The 20,539-nt window shown below is 36.7% G+C and overlaps 3 protein-coding genes across 3 annotated transcripts; 2 read left to right on the forward strand and 1 right to left on the reverse strand.

The window, feature by feature from the left end:
* Positions 1-8,017: 8,017 nt before the first annotated feature.
* Positions 8,018-10,861, forward strand: LOC110612604. The gene is made up of 2 exons (XM_021753383.2): positions 8,018-8,952; positions 10,412-10,861. Exons 1-2 carry the CDS (start codon positions 8,241-8,243, stop codon positions 10,516-10,518), a joined length of 819 nt encoding a protein of 272 aa, XP_021609075.1. The 5' UTR covers positions 8,018-8,240; the 3' UTR covers positions 10,519-10,861.
* Positions 10,862-13,931: 3,070 nt separating this feature from the next.
* LOC110620655 (mitochondrial zinc maintenance protein 1, mitochondrial) lies at positions 13,932-15,129 on the forward strand. Its single transcript, XM_021764467.2, has 2 exons — positions 13,932-14,239; positions 14,694-15,129. The coding sequence occupies exons 1-2, from the start codon at positions 14,002-14,004 to the stop codon at positions 14,768-14,770; spliced, it is 315 nt and encodes a 104-aa protein (XP_021620159.1). The 5' UTR covers positions 13,932-14,001; the 3' UTR covers positions 14,771-15,129.
* Positions 15,130-16,110: 981 nt separating this feature from the next.
* On the reverse strand, positions 16,111-20,537 carry LOC110612612 (peter Pan-like protein). Its single transcript, XM_021753393.2, has 7 exons — positions 20,376-20,537; positions 19,930-20,112; positions 19,551-19,781; positions 18,477-18,569; positions 18,209-18,396; positions 17,507-17,700; positions 16,111-16,639 (listed from the first exon to the last, which is right to left on the reverse strand). The coding sequence occupies exons 1-7, from the start codon at positions 20,391-20,393 to the stop codon at positions 16,506-16,508; spliced, it is 1,041 nt and encodes a 346-aa protein (XP_021609085.1). The 5' UTR covers positions 20,394-20,537; the 3' UTR covers positions 16,111-16,505.
* Positions 20,538-20,539: the final 2 nt, after the last annotated feature.

A 20,539-nucleotide genomic window follows, 5' to 3' on the forward strand; every position in this document is an offset into this window, starting at 1 on the left:
CACCAGCAGGGTGGTGCCCATGATCAGAGAAAGGATAAAGACTGCCACCAGCAGGCAGAAAAGTTATGCAGACATCCGCAGGAAACAGGTAGAGTTTCAGGAGGGGGATCTAGTATTGCTCAAGGTGTCTCCGATGAAAGGGGTGGTTCGATTTGGTAAGAAGGGTAAGCTAGCTCCGCGGTACATTGGACCCTTTGAAGTCCTGCAAAGGATTGGGAATGTATCGTACAAGCTGGACTTGCCTGCTTCTATGGAGAGAATCCATCCGGTTTTCCATGTTTCCATGTTGAGGAAGTTCGTGTCAGATCCGGGCAAGGTTCTTAGCGAGCCTGATGTGGAGATCCAAGAGGATCTCACTTATGTTGAACAGCCAGTACGGATTCTTGACACTCAGATCAGAAAGTTGAGGAACAAGGAAATCCCGATGGTGAAAGTCCTTTGGAACCACCACAATTTGGAAGAATGCACTTGGGAGACCCGGGAGTCCATGCTCCAGCAGTACCCCCACCTCTTCTAAGGTTAGTGAGATGTGTTCCTTGTGCTATATGTGTGTATGTTATGTTTATAGTATGCATGTACTAGTTGAGGAACATTCGGGGACGAATGTTCTTAAGGGGGGGAGAATGTAATACCCGGCTAGACTCCGGTATCGGAATTCCTACCGTCCGGTGGAATTTGGGTGTCGGAAACCTCTAGAAGGGTAAAAGCATGTTTTTATAAAATGTTTTCATGTATTTTAGTGTTTTAAGTATGATTTTAAATAAATTTTTGCATGAAAATTCTTTAAGGAAAAACTCAGGTTCGGCCGCCGAAACTCACTTTCGGCCGCCGAACATGCATGGACTTTGGGAGGCACGTTAGGCCCCCGAAAGTCTAAGTGAGGGAAGTGCAGGTTCGGCCGCCGAACCTTATGTTCGGCCGCCGAACATTGCATGGATACGGAGGCACATTCGGCCCCCGAACGTGGCCTGGCCAGCCACTATAAAAGGGTCCCCTTGGTCCGCACGGGCGAGCTTTTTCTCTCCCATTGTCGGCCAAGGTGAGTCTCCACTGTTCCTCCCTCGATCTTGAGTGTTTCCTCTAGATCTTTCATGGTTTTAACAAGTTTATAACTTTGTTTTGAAGATTTGTGAGCTTAAAGCAAGTTTTGAGTGCTTGGAGGTTCAAAGAGCTTAATCTCTCCATCTCCAAGCTAGGATCGCTTTCCTCTCGTTTCTTCAAGAGGTAAGGGTCGATCTTGAACCCTTTTTATGTTTTAAACAAGTTTTAAGTAAGATCTATGGGTAGAAATGCATGTTAGGACATATGTTGAGTTTATGGGTTTTGATGATGTTTGAGCAATGTAGCTTGATTGTGTGTGAATGAAGTGTTGTAGATGGGGTATATGCATGTTTGAGACCCCTAGGAACTTGTATGTGTGTGTTGGTTGAGAAATATGCATGATCTATGGTTTTGGGAGGCAGGAGGTTCATTTGAACCAAGTTTCTGCCGTTTGGCAGAAACCAGGTTCGGCAGCCGAAGGGAGTTTCGGCCGCCGAACCCCTCTTGTGGAGGCAGCTTTCGGCTGCCGAAGGTGCCCCCGAAAAGAGACTTTCGTCTCTGTCTGACACTTTCGGCCGCCGAAGGTGCCGCCGAACCTAGCTGAGTTTCGTCTCTGTCCAGGACTTTCGGCCGCCGAAGGTGCCGCCGAAGGTGCCCTGTTCAGCCATTTCATGCATATTTTCTATGATGTTTTCATGATGTTTTAGGGGGTTTTTGGGGGATATATTAGAGTTATGTTTATATATGTTTGGTCCCTCATTGGAGTCCACCTGTGTAGGTTCGGACCCGAGGAACCGAGGACCCCAGCAGTGAGTGAGCTGCTTCAGTGTCTGGTCAGAGCTAGCCAGAGGTGAGTGGAAATAAGCTTAATGTTTTAAATCAAGCAATTAAATGTTTTGAGCATGTTTCATGCATCATGATGACATGTAATAGGCTGATTGCATTAGTTCACGAATATGTCGCATTGCATTTTATTTTGTGGTTGTGGGTGAATGCTGTATGATCCAATTAGTCCACGAGACTTTATACATGTATGACAGGAAGACCAGGACCCCATGCTACGGCCTGGCACGAGACTTTATATATGTTATGACAGGAAGACCAGGACCCCATGCTACGGCCTGGCACGAGGCTTATTATATGATATGACAGGAAGACCAGGACCCCATGCTACGGCCTGGCACGAGACTTTATGTATGTTATGACAGGAAGACCAGGACCCCATGCTACGGCCTGGCACGAGACTATGTTGGGACTAATTGGTGACAGGTTCACCCTTGATGTGAATTGTCTGTGATATGATGCATTTCATGAAAGCATGAATTTTAATATAATGTTTTTAGTTTCTGCTCACTGGGCTTTTAGCTCACCCCTCTCCCCTAATCCCCCAGGTTTGCAGGTACGGGTTTGATAGAGAAGAAAAGAAGAGAAAAGTCATATGTATGTAATAGTTAGAGTATGTGGACATGACAGTGATAAGAATGTAATGTAAAGTTTGAACAGTTATGTTTATGTAACTATGTTATTGAGGATAGAGTTGTGCTTGACCATAGTATATGTTAATCCCTTGGTATGTACATGATCTTATTTTATGATGTATATGTGAACCAACTCAACACAGGATATATATTGCCCATTGAGGCTTTGATGAAATCCCACAGAGGGATTAATGTTTATGTATATGATGAATATAGTGCATGCACAGGTTGAGTTTGGTGAATGAAGAAAAAGAAAAGTTTTTAATTCTTATGTATGTTTGTTGATCATGTATAGGATTAAACAGGTAAACAGGATGTATGTAGGCTTGCTACGGGTTCCGGCGGCCTTAAGCCGACCTGAATCCTAGCGCCGGTAGCGGTCCGGATTTCCGGGGCGTTACACTCTCTCTCTCCCATTTTCCGAGCTAGGGTCGTTCCCCTCTCGATCTTCAAGATGTAAGGGCCGATCTTGAGCTTATGACATGTTTTAAGTAAGTTTTAAGTAGATTTATGGGGTAGAATGCATGTTTAGCTTATGGTTAGGTTTATGGGTTTATGTTATGTTTTTGGACAATGTGGATGTTTGATGTGTTGTAGATGGGGTTTAAGATAGTTTGAAGCCCCTAGAAACTTGTATGCTTGAGTATGTATATTGTAGATTAGGAAAAATGCATGTTTGGATGGTTTTGGGAGGCAAATGTGCATGAGGAGCCAAGTTTCTGCCCTTTTGCAGAAACCAGGTTCGGCAGCCGAACCTGCCTGGGAGGCCAGCCTTTCGGCTGCCGAAGCCTGCCCCCGAAAAGAGACTTTCGTCTCTGGAGGGCACTTTCGGCCGCCGAAGGTGCCGCCGAACCTGTCTGGCTTTCGGCTCTAGAGGGACTTTCGGCCGCCGAACCTGCCGCCGAAAGTGCCCTGTTCAGCCTTCCTTTGCATGTTTTTGCATGGATGTTTTGAGGTGTTTTAGAGGGTTTTTGGGGGATGTTTTTAGAGTTATGTTCTAGTTGTTTGGTCCCTCATTTGAGTCCACCTGTGTAGGTTCGGACCCGAGGAACCGAGGACCCCAGCAGTGAGTCAGCTGCTTCAGTCAGTGTCAGAGCTTGCCAGAGGTGAGTAGAATAAACTCTTACGTTTTAAATAAATGAAAAACTTTAGCATGAATCATGCATCATGAGTGCCATGTGATATTCTAGGTTGCTTGCATTAGAATTCACGAATATGCTGCATTGCATATCTTGATGTTGATGTGGATGGATATTGGATGACCCATTGGTCCTCAGTATGATGAGACACGATATGATATGATATGGAAGTCCAGGTGTGGCTTGCACTACGCCCCTGGCACTATGTAAGTGAGTCCGGGTGTGGCCTGCACTACGCCCCCGGCACAGTTGGACATGTATGTTATGAGATATGTAAGAGAAAGACCAGGTGTGGCCTGCACTACGCCCCTGGCACAGTTGGACTATGTAGAGGACCCTTGGTGATAAGTCCATCCTTGATGTGATATGTGTAATACCCGGCTAGATTCCGGCATCGGAATCCCTACCTCTGGCGGAATCTCCGTTGGAATCTGGAATTTTGATGATGCCAGAGTCTTCTTGAGGGGTAAAAGGTGTTTTTTCTAAAATGTTTTTATTGATTTCATGGTTTTAAATGAAAAAGAATTGAGTTTTTAAAAGAAAAGACCAAGGAGGCATTTGCCAGGTTCGACCGCCGAAAGTAAAGTTAAGCCGCCGAAAGTAAAGTTAAGCCGCCGAACATGGGAAGGTTTCGGGAGTGCCTTTGGCCTCCGAAAGCCTTGTTTGAATGAACCAGGTTCGGCCGCCGAACCTCAAGTTCGGCCGCCGAACATGCTTGAGTTTAGGGGGCAGGTTCGGCCGCCGAACATGCTTGAGTTTAGGGGGCACGTTAGGCTGCCGAAGGTGGTTCAGCAGGCCACCTATAAAGAGCCCTCAGATCGGAAATGGGCGAGTTTTCTCCCCATTCTCGAGCTCAGGTGAGTCTTGGTCCTCCTTTGGTCATTTTCATGTTTTCCTCTACCATCCTTCAAGTTTTCATGAGATCTACCTTTTATTTTGAAGTTTTGAAGTTTTGATCAAGGTTTTGAGAGCTTGGAGACTTGTAGAGCTTGGGTCCTCCATATCTCAAGCTTTGGGTCACACCAACCCTCGATCTTCAAGAGGTAAGTGTAGATCCTTGCTTCTCTACTGTTTTAACGAAGTTTTAGTAAGTTTTAATGATGTTTTGATGGTTGAGTATGGGTAGATATGCATGTTAGGGTTTATGTGGGTTTTGTGCCCAAAGTGCGTTTATGTGATGCTATGTTGAAGGTTTGAGCTGGTTTATGCATGTGGGAGAGTGTATGCATGATTGGGAAAGAGCAAGTGAGATTATGGGTTGTTTTGATAGTTTTGGCCTATGTGGGTCATAAGCTATCTATGCATGCTTTGGATGTTGTTTTTGAAGTTTAAATCTAGTTGTTAAGCTCCTTTATGCATGACTAAGGGTTTATGCATGGTTTTGAGAAGTTTATGCATGTTTTAAAAGGTTGGATGCTTGTTTTGGGGGTTTGAGAGGCTTGTATGCACAAGGGCTGAGTTCTGGAAGAACTCAGGTTCGGCTGCCGAAGGTGGTTTCGGCCGCCGAACATGCCTATGGATGCATGGAATGGCCGCCAAACCTTGCCCCCGAAAGTTGTGTTTTGGAACCGAAGCAGACTTTCGGCCGCCGAAGGTGATATTCGGCCGCCGAAAGTGCATGACTTTCGTCTCTGGAGAAAGGGTTCGGCCGCCGAAGGCGCCCCCGAACCTGCATGACTTTCGTCTCTGGAAGGGACCTTCGGCCGCCGAAAGTGCCGCCGAAAGTGCCATGTCCAGCCTTTTTATGAGTGTTCTGTATGCATGTTTCTATGATGTTTTAAGAGGTTTTTGGGGAGTTGTTTATGAGTTGTTTAGAGTATGTTTGGCACCTCACTGGAGTCCACTTGTGTAGGATCGGACCCGAGGAACCGAGGTGTTTAGCAGTGTCAGCCGTTTCAGAGTCGGCCCAGAGCTAGTCAGAGGTGAGTGGAACTAAACTTAATGTTTTAAATTAAGAAATTAAATGTTTTTAGAGCATGATCCATGCATCATGATATGTATTAGGTTGTTTTGCATTAGAATCCACGAATATGATGCATTGCATAATATGTTGTTGATGTGGATGGATATTGGATGATCGTTAGCCCTCAGTATGAGATGACATGGTATGATATGAGATGACATGGTATGATATAGAAAGCCCAGGTGTGGCCTAATCGCCCCTGACATCATGTATATGTAAGGAAAGACCAGGTGTGGCCTAATCGCCCCTGGCATAGTTGGACATGTTATGATATGAGTTACGTAAGCGAATACTAGGTGTGGCCTCATCGCCCCTGGTATAGTTGGACATATTTCGATATGTAGAGGGCTAATGGTGACAAGTTCATCCTTGATGTGATATGTTTGTGTTGTGATGCACTCCATAATAGCATACTTTAAAATGAACTGTCTTTCTTGTATGTTTTTCAACTCACTGGGCTTTATAGCTCACTCCTCTCCCCTAACCCCAGGTTTGCAGGGTCAGAGATAGTCAGAAGATCAGCAGGTTATGTCTATGGTCAGATTCATGTAATAGAATAGTAGTGGACATGATGTAATGTAAAGTAATGTAAAGATGTAAAAGAATTGTTATGATTTTATGTAATATGTTCAGAGTTATAGTATTGTGCTTGGCCCGAGTTGGATAATCCCTTTGTGCATGTGTTTTTATTTTTATGTTGATGTATGGGTTGGACCGAGTTTGACATAGAGTATGCTGACCCTAGGGGTTCTATGAGTTCAGTCATAGTGCATACACAGGTCAAGCTGGTTAAAGACAAATATTTAAATATTTTATGGAAATGTTTATTCATGTTTGGGGATTATACCGACTGTACAGGATGCATAGTGCTTGCTACGGGTCCCGGCGGCCTTATGCCGATCTGGATCCTAGCGCCGGTAGCGGTCCGGATTTTCGGGTCGTTACAATATGGTTGTGATGTGATGCATTACATGATAGCATGTGTTTTAATTGTTATTATTATTCTGTTCACTGGGCTCTTGTAGCTCACCCCTTTCCCCTTATCCCCCAGGTTTGCAGGTACAGGGTAGACCAGGAGGTCGGCAGGAGTAAAAGTCTGTTTTTATGTAATAGTTAGAAGTTGTGGACATGATGAAATTGTAATGTAATGTTTTATGTGGTCATGATATGTAAAATGATATTGAAGATTAGAGGTTGTGCTTGACCCTATGTGTATGGTATCCCTTTTTAATGCATGATCACTATTATAATTGATGAGATGAGTAATCAAGCTTAATGTATGTTATTGATACCCCATTGAAGCATGTGATGAGAGCTCCAGTGTGAGGTTTATGGTTATGTTAGTGTGTATGCACAGGTTAAGCTTGATTTATGAAAGAAAAAGTTTACATGCTTTTATATTTGTATGATCATGTATGGGATTACACAGGTTACAGGTTATATGTCAGGCTTGCTATGGGTCCCGGCGGCCTTAAGCCGATCTGGATCCTAGCGCCGGTAGCGGTCCGATTTTCGGGTCGTTACATAAATATTTAATAAATTAATTTAAAGTTATAAATATTTATTTAGATATTGGTTGCTAATCACATTGCAAACCATAAAATAGCAACTATAAGAAATAATTTTTTCATCTTATAATTTTTATTAACTTTATTTTTTTACATATATATAAAAAAAATTATTATTTTTTAATTATACTCACTTTTAAAATATTAAATTTTATTAAAAATTAGAAGATGTTTTGAAATATTTTTTAAAAATAAAATAAAATAAAATAGTATTATAATATTTTTTCATTTGTTTCAAATTATGGATAACTTTAGTTTTTAAAGAAATATTAATTTATTGGTTATTTTTTTAAATATATCCTTACAATTCTATAAATAATTTAATGATAAAATAATAAAGGTAGAAAAAATTAATAAAAATAATATAAAATTTATTATTTTAAATTATATATTAATTGTATTTTATTAAGGAATAATCCACCTTTTATGATACGAGGGACCACCATTTGGAGGATGATCATTTTCCGCAACGACGCTAAAGCCATTAACTATTGGCGTCGACAAAGATATTTTAGCACGACGGGTGATCTGTCATGTGTGGCTCCAATTAATGGAGACCGACTTCAAAGTCCGACCTGTGTTCCACGCAGATCTTTGCCAGAAAGCCAATCACATTTTCACATACCATTCATAATGGCAACTCTATTTAATCACTATTTTATTTATTTCAAATTTCAAATTTCAAATTATTGATTTATTAACATATCTTAATTTATAAAAAAAAAAATATTTATTTTTATTGATGAAATTAAAATGCATACTTAGACAGAAATATAAATTTTGATATTTATCGGATTTAAAAAATATTTGAGGAGATGAAAGAACAAAAGCCAAACCACGAGGAAGGCACCAGCTGCTTTTACTGTCCTCACTATAAACAGAAAACCTCCCAACTGATTGGTCCTACTTTAGCTTCTCTCCTTCCTTGGTCTTTCATATATCTCCGATGTGAATAAGGATCGGGAGATATGTGAATCCGTCTCCAAACATCTGCCATCTTCATTCTTTGTCCTAAACCCTCAAAAACATCTCCCTCCTCTCCTCTCCTCTCATGTCTCACAGGACCCTCGATTCCCGGCACTCCATTGACTCCTGTGCCTTCCAGCTCCATTCCTGGAGACCTTTCCATCTCCAGCCTCTCGACTCTGATCCTCCTAAGCCTTACTCCACTAATGCTCTCCACTCCCACTCCCTCACTAAGCGTCCTTGTCTCTCCGATCGCGCTACTTCATTTCCTGTTGATTCAATTGATATCTCTAAGCTATCGCTTATCGACGATGACAAGCCGATTGGTGTTGGTGCAAGTCCGTATAAGCGAGGTAGCTTGCGGTTGATCGCTCGCAAACGCCGGCGACGTGGGTCTCGTTCTGTATCTGGTCGGAGCTCTGATCGGAGTGGAACTCGACGATGTTGCTCTGTTGGGGCGTCTGCTGCTCATGGGACCTGCTCGGATTTCCCGTTAGCGGTTGGTACTGACTCTAGCGGCGAGCTTTTTGTGAATGGGGACGCTAATTGGGCGTCGGATGTGAGTGAAGCAAAGAATTCATCGAGGAGGGAGAGGGAAAGGGAGAGAGAGGATAAAGAGAATTTGGGTGTTGGAGTTGGGTTTGGACAGTTCGGAAATTTCGATGCTCAAGGGAACGAATCTGGTTATGGGAGCGAACCGGGATATAGGGGGGATGCAGAGTTCGGGTATGAGGATGAGCTTGATGAGGAGGAAGAAGACGCAAGGTTGCTGTTTTGGGGTGACCAATTTGGAGGAGGTACTTCCTTAGCTTAGTTTACGTTTTCCCCCTTATATCTATCGTGGGCATTTGCGTTTTGCAGCCAATTTGGTGACTCTGTAGAGTCTTCATATGCTACTTTCATTAGAATTGGAGTATATGTGAAGTGGGTTTTAGCAATGACTGACAAATGATTTCTGTGTCGGTGTTAAAGTAGGTATTGATCTGTTTGATTGATTTCTTTTGGAGAAGATTTTGTTTGAAAGGATTTTAATTCACCAGGGATCTTTGGCGTAGGAAGGTGAAAAAGTATATTGTTTTCTGACTGTATTTTACAACAAGAGAATGTGTTTGCTGCTTGCTAATCTGGAAATGCAATACCTTTTTAATTCATCAGAGTGGGTTTCTCTACCTTGATTTAGATATCGATAAAGATTCCAAAATATTGCCTATTGATTGTGATTGATGAAATCAGTTCATACAACTGGCCTGAAACGGCAAGGATCTCTGGTTTTGGTTTATGAATAAACTATTTTTGTTTTGTTTGTGAATGTAATCTCTTATTTTCTCCATTCTTATTCAGACTGGTGTCAAGAGCCAGCTGTTTTTCCATAAAATTTAGGACAAGCTTTTTTTTGTGTGTACAATGATGGGTCTTCTGCTAAGCTTAATCGTCCAAACTTTGGCATAGAAATATCTTGATGGGTGCCTAGGGCCTTTGCTTTAACAAAATCTGGAGGGATCAAAGTAAGATTCATGCTCTTGGTCATGAGTTTTGATTAGAGAAATGTATAGCACAAATAGCTGGTGGCCTAGTGGGTGACTGGTGATTGGTGGGATGGGTTTGAGTACAGCTGCAGTGGATGTAGCTAATGTCAGAATATCATTGTTTATGAAAACAATATTTTAGAAGCAAAAACTTACAGACACAAGTTAAAATTGGATAAATAAATTCTACTGAATGCTTTTTAACGAAAACATGGGGAGAATAGGGGTAAAAGTTGCTGCATGTGTTGTGTTTAAAATTGTGTCTTTGGTTCAGTGGTTGATCATCATCAAATTCTTGAATGCTCAGCTACAAGCCTCATTTTATCTTCCATAGCATGTGAATGTTATTGTTGAAAGACTCCAAATATCATGAATTGATTAAAGCTTTTCATAAAGTTTCCCTAGTTTACTGTGTTGCCAGTTCTACAATTTAGTTGCATGTGACATGTAACTGTAGAAAGATTGTTACTCTCACCTTCTTTATTCAAATGATTGTTACTGTTACCTTTTCCCATGAAGTGGAAATTTTCTAGTAAAGCAATTCTAGGGAACTGGAAAACTCTCAAAACGTAAACACTCCTTAAGTATCTTTGGTTTTCTGCCTATATGTCTCTGCACTTGGTTCACTTAAAACATATATAAGCTAAAGTGTAACTGTTTAGGCATTTATCCATGATTGAATTTTGATGAAGATTCTTACCATTATGTCCCTCATTTGTGCCTGGTATAGATACTAAAATGGAGATGGTTGGCGAGAACACATTCTTGGATCAAAAGGTGCATTACAGATGTCGTCGCAAGAAGCACGATTGCAGAATGGTTGATTCACTAAGATAACTATTCAATACGATGGTGTCCTTGTCACTCTTGTTTACTTGAAAGTGTCACGAGTGATTTGATAATGATACAGGTTATGACCTTTATGCGGTTGCTTACCTTTTGCTTTCACTTGCCAATCTTTGTGAGATTGTTGCAGCTGGTTACCTCTGCGGGGATTGGATTTTGCTCTTGGTTTTGATGATGTTATACATTTTTGAAGACTTCTTGATGTGCAGTACATTGAACAACATTATTGTTGCTATTATTATCATCAGAAAATGTTGTTAAATGCGTGGACTTTGTTCCTTGACTAACTTCATGTATGGAGCTCAACAATGTCGGTCTTTAGGCTTGCTTAATACACTGCTAAGCTGTGACTCTGTCTTGCAAAGAAACAAAATTGTGGATTGGATAAATGAAAAGGGAACGTTCCTGGAGATGAATAATTTCTTAGAAAATTACTAGAGTTCTATTGATTTGATCCTCCTGGCTCATTTCTTTGATGCTGGGGAAAGAAATTCTCTGGATTCATGGAGAAATGAATCTATAAATATACTTGGTGTTACTTCACTATAGCCTAAAAATAAAGAATAGGCTGTTTAAAGTTGATTTCAATGTTTATTTATTTTTATTTTTTTTTTAAAAAGTGAAACTAAAAATTGGTGAATCTATTTTCTCATCACTCCTGAAAAGTGAAAACTATAACAATTTGTGGCTCTACCCAAGTTAATTATGAGATGGAAGGGCTTTTTATCAAATTTAGGGTTGAAAAAAAATATATTTGCCAATTTAGAATTGAAGTAAAAATATTTGAAAATTTGGAATTTTGGTTAAAATATGTTTGATATTTTTAAAAAAGCGTTAAATTTTTTTATTTTAATAATGACTTGGTGCCATTCATTATTTATTTATTTTTTAAAATAATGGCTTGTCGCGGCAATGTTATTATTTAATTTTTTATTTTTTTAATTATTAATATATTATAATAATATATTTATATTATATTAATTTAATAATTTTATTTATATTATATTTTTATAATAATAAGTTTTTTATAATATATTTTATTAATTTTAATATATTATTTTAATAAAATTATAATTAAATAATTCTAATTATAAATTTATATGTCAATTATAAATTTATTAATATGAAATTATTATATTTTATTATTTTTAGTATATATAAATACTATAAAAATTAATAATAATGAAAATTATACAGAATAATATTTAGAATTATGATGTTATTGTATTATTAAAAAGCGTACAAAAACACTGAATTGAATAATTAATGAAAGAGAAATAGATAATTTAAAATTTTGTGATTAGATTAATTAATTTATTTGTTTCTACTTAATAAATTATAAAAAATTAAGTGATTATGGTAGGATAATATCAGTAAATTTATAAATGCTATTGCCTTTTACCTCTATGACTCGATACTCTTACATTTTGCTTTTTCTTAAACCTAACTTTTTCTTTCTCCTTTTTCATAGAAAACGATCTCCGCCAATTGACTATCGATTAATAATAAAATATTATTATTTCTATTAAGAGTTTCAGAGATATTTTAATCATCACTTATGATCTCTGTGTAGTAGAAATGTTTCTCACACATACAATATAATTAATTTTCAAAATATGCAGATTTTTTTGGCAGATATATAATATCTTTAAAAAGAATATCTATTATGAAATTAGAGGTAAAAAAATATCAGTTTCGATTTTTTAATAATATTGATTTTGAAAATATAGTGAATGAGTCTTGTACAATATATTCTTTCTTGTTTGGAAGGAGATACAAGGTAATGAAAATTCTCTTCATATACCTCTAACTCATTTTGTTTTTAGGTTCTAATAAAACTTCTCTTCTGGTTATTATAGCGAAACTTGGCTAAATTGGTCGGAAATTTTGAGCTTGATGAGGAGGTTTACTGGTTATTATGAGTTTCCGGAATCGCAACGACGACGTCAGTCTTAAAACCTTATTCGAGTTTTATCTCGTAGAAATTCTTTTCCGTGACCTTATTCTTGAAACTTTAATGATTTATGCTTGAGAGATGAGAAATAAGGAACATTTTTACCAAATTATCTTATATAAGGATTTAAACACAGACAGTTGAGAAATATTTTTGTCAAATTATTTTATATTTTGATTTTAAATAATTGTAAATTTTTGTTAGACTCTAAAACTTATATTTTTATTTGATGGTTCGTCGCAATATTATTTTAACTGTTCATACTTTGACTAGAAAATCTATTAGATATAATCGTTTTTGTTTGGGATGATATTCCTGTTTATTTGATAAAATTTTATTAATACAATCGGTAATTTTGTTTTAAAAAAATTATTATATTTAATATAATTTATTATTTTTAATATATAGAGATATTATAAAAATTAATAATAAATAAATTAGAGTTATAAAATAATATTATTATGTGATTAAATGTATAACAGATGAGATACTATTTAATTATAATATTATTTTATTAAAAATAATAAAATATATTATAAAAAATAACTAAAATTTTTTATTACCGAATAGATTTATATAATATTATTAATTTATTTTTATACATCTAATTAAAATATAATATTAATTTTATAATGGTGAAATTATATACTATTAATAATTTGTTATTTAAATATTAATAATAAAATATATTAAAAATTATAATGTCAATTGATATTCTAATCGATATAGTTGAAAAAAAAAATAGTGCTTTTATAAAAAATACTAGAGACATATATTAACCATCAGTTGACGGTTAAATTTTAAATTTATAAATATTTGTAATCTAACTCTTTTTTTTTTTTTTAACTCTAAATTAACAAAACCCATAAAGTTCTTCTGCCGGCCACTCGAAAGAAATTGCCTGGATGATTCGGGTTTCACCTGTCGCATCTCCTCCCTGTAATTTATCTGTTTAATAGAATCTGGAGAGCCTTGGTAAAATGCAATTGCATTGGTAATTGGAAAAGGTCAAAAAAAAAATGCCTTTTACAATTATTTTGTTTTTATTTTTATTTTTATTTTTATTTTTTTAATTATAGTTTATTACAATTGGTGGCTTTACTCAAGTTGAGGTTTTATTTTAAAAAATTATAAAACACAATAATTATACTATATAAAATATTTACATGATATAATAAATTAATATAATAAAAACTAAAAATAATTATTTTTATGAAAAAAATATTAATTAATTAATATATTTTAAGAATTCGCATATTTACTTTTTAAAATGTGAATATTTATTTGTCAACTTACTGCGTAGGGAATGGCACAACTACTCTATAATTACTCCTATATTTTTGGTGGACCTAATTTTGTCTTAAGTTGCCCGACACCGCAGTTTTTAGTGGTTGCGCCAGCGAAAGAAACTCCACGACGTCGTATTAGTGCCGTTTAATATATGCGTTTGAAACGAAACCTGTGGCCTATCAGTCTGAGAGAGAGAGAGAGAGAGAGAGAGAGAGAGAGAGCGCAAGGAAATGGTGACAGAAGCATTGATCGCTTACAGAAGTCTACTTCGAGCAACTCGGAAATCTTTCGCTGGGGACTCAGTGATGCTGAACGCGTCAGCCTCCGAGGTCAGGAAGAAATTCGAGGAGAATCGTCATGTTACGTCTCAGACTGAGATCCAAAGGCTCCTGGAAGAAGCTCGCGAAGCCTCCGATTTCATCTCTACCATGATCGTTCAAGCTAAACTCAACGAACGAGGCGGCTATGGTATTGTTAGGCACAGTGTTAAAATTTATTTTCTATTACCCCTGGTTGTTTTACGCTTTGATTTGTTGAATTGTCTAGCGCTTAATCACTTTTCTTCTTATGCGCGCCACATGCTTGTTAAATTGACCATGTTAAGGACTATGAATTCGCTGCGGTATCATATACGGCTAAACAATCCAAAATGTCATTAGTAGTCACCCAAAACCATGCATTCCTTTTGGGAGATGGGTTTGAACTTAAAAATCTTTACCTTCTACATTTAATCCCAATTGAGAGCTAAGAAAATGAGCATTTTAGTGGCTAATGGATCCATCAGCTTTCATTTACATAATTAAAAAATCTCATAGAGGTTGAGTTACCTCCATTTACATTCCATCCTTTAACTCGTCTTTAACTTTTAACCTGCTTTCATGCAACACCTAATAACTGTTCATGCCAATGCTGATTGATGCAGAGATGAAGCTTGGTCAAGAACATGCTGGAGCAACACTTGACGTTCCATCTGAAGAGATCCTTAAGAAGTCTGTGTAAGATGGCCTTAATGGCATGAAGTAGGTTGTGTCCTGGTGTGTGTTTGGTGACTGGCACTGGTGATACGTTTTTAACAACCTTCTATCTGGATCTCCTTGTGAAGGATTATCCTGTTCGGAGTTGTTGACTTCCATCAATTACTAAACTTATTTTTTTGGTTGAACCAAAGTAGCAACCAATTTTTTATGTGCTTCATATGTATGCCAATATATTCTGCACTAGAACGGTTGTCATTGTTAAAAGAACTTATCCTAGGGTCTTTTGCCTTTCAGTTGCTTAAGATTTATGTGCCTATTCTTGAAGGCCAAATCGGCCGGCTGCTGCTGCATTATTTAACGATTCCTTATTTTCTTAGCCTATTAACCCGTTTTTTTTTAAACAAATTTATTTATTGTATTAATAAAATTCCATCAAACAAATTCCATCTTTGTAATCAAACAAATTCCATCAAACAAAAGTAGATATCATCCTAAACAGAGTGATTATTATGCTTCATAGCGTTATGACGAACTTATTTAAAAGAAATCTAAAATGTTAAATTTACAATCATTTAAAATTAAATCTCTGTATAAGATAATTTGGCAAAAATGATCTTCAAGCGGTTGTTTAAACCACTACATAAGATAATTTGGTAAAGATATTACTTCTTTCTCATTTCTCAAATATAAATCATTAAAATATCCTGAATAAAGTCACGGAAGAGAGAGGTTCTACAAGATAAAGTTCGAATAAGATTTCAAGACTGACGTCGTTATTGCAATTCTGAAAATCCATAATAACTAGTAAACTTCCATTGAATATTACTTTCTGAAATAATCGAATCAATAAAATTTAAAAAAAAAGTCAACTACAGAAATAGACCCACGACTCTTTCACATTAATGAAAGGTCTTCTCCCAATCCTTATCTATTGACTAGAATCAACCATCAAAATGTAAAAAATTATGAAAAAATTCCATACGAGAACTAAGAGTTTTTATTTCCATTAAAAATAAAATGTCCGACTTGTAACTAGAAACCAAATTTTTCAATAAAATAATTATCCAATGATTTCCGTCATAAATCTATCAAAAACGATATGCATATTCCAAAAATTGATTGGATTATATGCGAAAAATATTCCATCATACAAAAATTATAAAAAATCAATTGCGAACTGACGTTGAACTTATCCTTGCACGTCATGGCGGTGCTTATAATTTGGACCTTTAAGACGAGAGAGTATAGAGATCCATTAAGAATCTACAACCAACTTGAACGCATCCACTACGAATCAATTGGCCTAGCATTAAGAATCCTGTAGATGGTCTTCAACTACGCATTATAACAATACTATTCATCTATTGTCGAATTTTTCATATATTTTCCATTGAGCATTTCTCCGCAATTGCTAGGACTCTGTTAGATCCCTTAATATTACAAGAGCACGACTCATGGATAAGCTTGATTCAGCAAATAGAAAGAACCTAGTTTACAGGACGCTTTAAAATGAAATCCTTCACGCCATGGAGAAACAAATGTTGAGCCCCATTGCATCTTTCTTCAAAGTTCAATAATACGTATATTCTGTAAAGACTTGAATAAAGCAGAGATACAAATTCAAAAAAGATTACAGAACTATTCCTATTCAAACCCTCGACGAAAAACAAAATCATCCAGAGTAAGCGTCTCTTATGCGCTCACATCCGTCTCCTTCACTGAAAGGACCAATGATGCACTGTGGTTTACTCCATTGGCTAGACACACTCTTCTTCATCCTCTTCCTTGTTTTCTTCAATATCATCGTCACCATCATCATCACCCTGATTATCTTCATCCTCTTCCTGATTTTTCTGATTTTCCTCCTGCATTTTCTTGTCTCTAACAACTCCTGGGGAAGTCAAACAAATGTAAGCTTCACAAATTAATTGCTAGCAGAATTAGTTGTGCCGCACACCTTTTTTTGGAAAAAAAGAATTATTAAAAAAGTTTAACAGGAAAGGAATGCATATATTCAAGTCGAACATAGCAAACTGCCAGCTCCTTGAATCTATACTAACACTCCGTTTGCTTTACGAAAAACATTTTTCAAATGTTGAAATTTGGGACTCTGAAAAATTAATCAATTAAAAATATTTTCCCCTTTTTAAGGGGAAATGACATTTTTTTTTTTTTTTGAAAAAGAGCTATTTTGTAGACTTTGAAAATCTTGTTAAGACAACAAAACTTCCTATACATAAATTCATTAATATCCTTTGTTTTTTAACATTGCAATCAAATAATAGGAACTAAAATTATTTTCATGTACAAGTTATGCTTCGAAACAAATGGCACCTAAGTATGCTAATAAACTGCTTTGTGGCTGCGGGACTAGAGGTTGAACATTTTTGGCAAATTAATGGATGATAAAAGAGCTCCAGACATCTTGCTCGACATAGAGGTAAACAGGAAAACCAGGAAACTGGGAGGACATAAATTAAAAAGCTTACAGAAGATAAGCACTAAATAGACGTAGCTTAACAGAAAAATAAAAGAGCTTATAACATATCTATACCAACAACAACTGAAGCATAGCCAATTAATTATGGCAAACAAAGCATGCACAACCAATGACATCCCAATACTTGGATAACTGAAAGATAGTCAGATTGTTTAGTTTATGGATAAACATTTCCCCAAATAAGACTCTATCCTATATTCTTCCGGAACTTGTTATGAGATTATAATTTATAAGCAACATGCTGCAAAATACACATACCATATTCACTGAAAATGACACTGCCAGAACACAATCCCTCCTCAATCTTGATGAGTTGTAGAGTCATTCTGGGTCCAATTTCCTGAAGCTTGACAGCACTTTTTGTAGAGGCCCTGTTAACTCTACCAAGGTCACTAACCAGTGTCACAGTTGCTGCTTCATCATCTGCTTCACTTTCTGATCCATAACCCGCCCTTCAAAGATCACATAAAAATCAACAGAAAGCAATATAATCACAATTATCACAGAATTGAGCATTTTCTGTCTTCGGTCCCCCACTTTTTCTTTTTATTTGATATAATTCAATTATACAGATATGAGTGGAACAGCAATAAGCTAGGCCAGATACTTGCACACAAAAGAAAAAAGGTTGGATAAGTAATGCAAAGCAACATATGATAAGAACTTAGATTCTTCTCACTTGAAAAGGGAGGGGTGGAGGGGCTTATCATACACTCACAATGATAAATTGGTGATAAAGGAAAATAATGCAACTACATAGAAGTTAGTGTTGAGAATTTTACCTCCTACATAATCTTACATAAGATTATATAAGGTGTTCCATGATCATTCTTTAGGTAATATCAAGCAATCAACTATATAATATAAAGCAAATTAGTTGTATAAACTCCTATCTATATTCGTCATCTGAGTTTATCTGTCTCAAACCCAATAAATGAACAAATGTATTACAACACTTACTTAGTAACAAAGTCACTCACGTCTTGGAGACTCCTGAGATCAGGGACTTGATGGTTTTGTACAAACTTTCTTATTCTACGGGAGACGCCCACAGGTTGGAGTCTGATGGAATAATGCCGAAAATCAATAAGCTTTGTATCTTTGTTGTAACTGAGCAACACAATTCTCTGGCAAGAGGCAAGTTTGACCTAAAACATCCCAATACATATATTAGAGAGGGAAAGGTCTAACAGGTTTGCATACTTAAATTAACTTTTTAAACACTTACAGTGTTGATATCAATGGCTGGAAAGATGTTCTGAAACATTATAGTTGTGAGCTTCAGATGTTGCTCACCTGACCCAAAACCAGATAGAACAATCTGCCAAAAAAATTGTAATTGCTCTAGGGTCAAACAAATAACAAAAACTAGATTTCAGTCACCCATTCAGAACATAGGCAAAGATGTGGAATGGAAAAAGATTGTAAAAGCAAGAACTTGACATTGAGGTACTGAGGTCACCATCATAGCACTGTATGAAAAAAGATTTTCTACATTTTCATGCATCAAACCTTCATTAGATTTTGATCACTGAAAAAAAAAAAGATACTAAACACATAAACTCATGACAAATGATTATGAAAATTCAACCCTAGGAAACCGTATGAGAAATGGGAGGAATATATAGCAGACCCCTTTACTTATATCTATTACTCTGTGAATCTTCAGAAAACCATGCCAAACATAGATAAGAGGGAAATAGTTCATATGAAGTGAATGGCTCTATTTGTGTAGGCCTTCATAGAAAGGCAAAAGTTGACCAATGAAGCAAAAGGTGAGCCCACTTTAGAAATCTCCTTCACTCTCCCATACCTCAGCAAACTAAAACAATTACAAACTAAGATAATTGGCTGGAAAGTTTGATGTGAATGCTTAATTCTCTTTGTGTAGGTGTTACGGTCCAGGGTTATGGATCACGTCAGGCTTACAGTAAAATCAGCAGTAAAATCAGTGTCCAAGGCTGAAACCGATGGTTTTCCTTGATGCTTTCCTCGCTCAATTGTTGTTGTTGTTGTTGTGAGCTCAATAAAGGGAGCTCTAACCTTTTGAACTCGATGAGAGAGAGTTACATATCTCAATTTAGATGAAATAATTTTTCTGATTTTTCAGCAATATATATAGGGATAGTGTTAATGTCTACTAAGATAGGAGTCCTCAGGAATAAGAAAACTAAGAGATAAGATAAAACAATCTAATCCTAAAATAAAGGATAAAGCAATCTAATCCTAAAATAAATTAAATACTAGAAAAGAGTCCATAACAGTAGGTGTCTCAAACTTACAGCAAGGCGAAAGACCTTACCAATGGAGGATTTTTGAAAAGATCTTGAGGGCATCTAGGGCGTAATTGAGACTGTGCAACATCTTGCGCTAATGAATACTCATGTATCTTAAAAGTAAGTGTTGGGCCTTGAGGAGTCCTTGCAACCCTCAGATACGGTGCAGTTTCAGTTTTTGACAATATAAGGAAATGCGTGACACCCATAGGCCCTGAAACATTCAAAAAGTCTCTGAGATTATTTCGTTTCTTCTCCTGCAACCAAAAAACAAAAATTCAGACGTGAATTCAACAATTACAGCATAAACTCCCTTATTGTGCACCAAAATCACTTTATTCTTCCCAATCAAATTTCAAACACTTTATCTGACGAATAAAAGGCGACATGGAAATTATGCATTACCCTGAGATTGAGAGCTGTATAAGGAAGCATTAACTTTCTTAGATCCATCTGAAGTTGCTTGAGAAGACTGGGCAACTTCCCTCTCGAAAACACAAAGCTCTTTGGGATCTTATCACCTGTGACATGATCTATATTGCCTTGATTCTTTTTCACAGCTGGCTTCATAGATACCTTCCTCCTCTTCTGTTTATACAAATAATAGCAGCCCATTACACCAAAAACATACACATTCACATAACCCAACTCAATATTCTCGAGGAAGATGGAATAATAATTTTTTTTATAAAAAAAATCCCCGGTAAATACTAAATTTCAAAACCTACAAGAGCCAAATTTTCTTATTCCATTTTGTTCCTCCATTTAAAAGCAAATCATTATTTTCTCGCCGACCAAACAGAGGTTAAAACATAAACAAACCACCAAAAAGAAAAAATCAATTCACTCACACTTCGAAATCGAGCCATCTGCTTCACAGGGAAATAACAATTCGAATTTCAATCAAAATATTCGAGTCTCCCTCCTTGAAAAGCCGCCTTTCAGTAAGCCACCAGCAGAAACAAAGACTTGAGCATCAGGGTTTAGCCGGGGGGTTCTGCTTTTTGGGGAATTT

The sequence above is a fragment of the Manihot esculenta genome, chromosome 1 (assembly GCF_001659605.2).
Source record: "Manihot esculenta cultivar AM560-2 chromosome 1, M.esculenta_v8, whole genome shotgun sequence".
Lineage (NCBI taxonomy): Eukaryota > Viridiplantae > Streptophyta > Magnoliopsida > Malpighiales > Euphorbiaceae > Manihot > Manihot esculenta.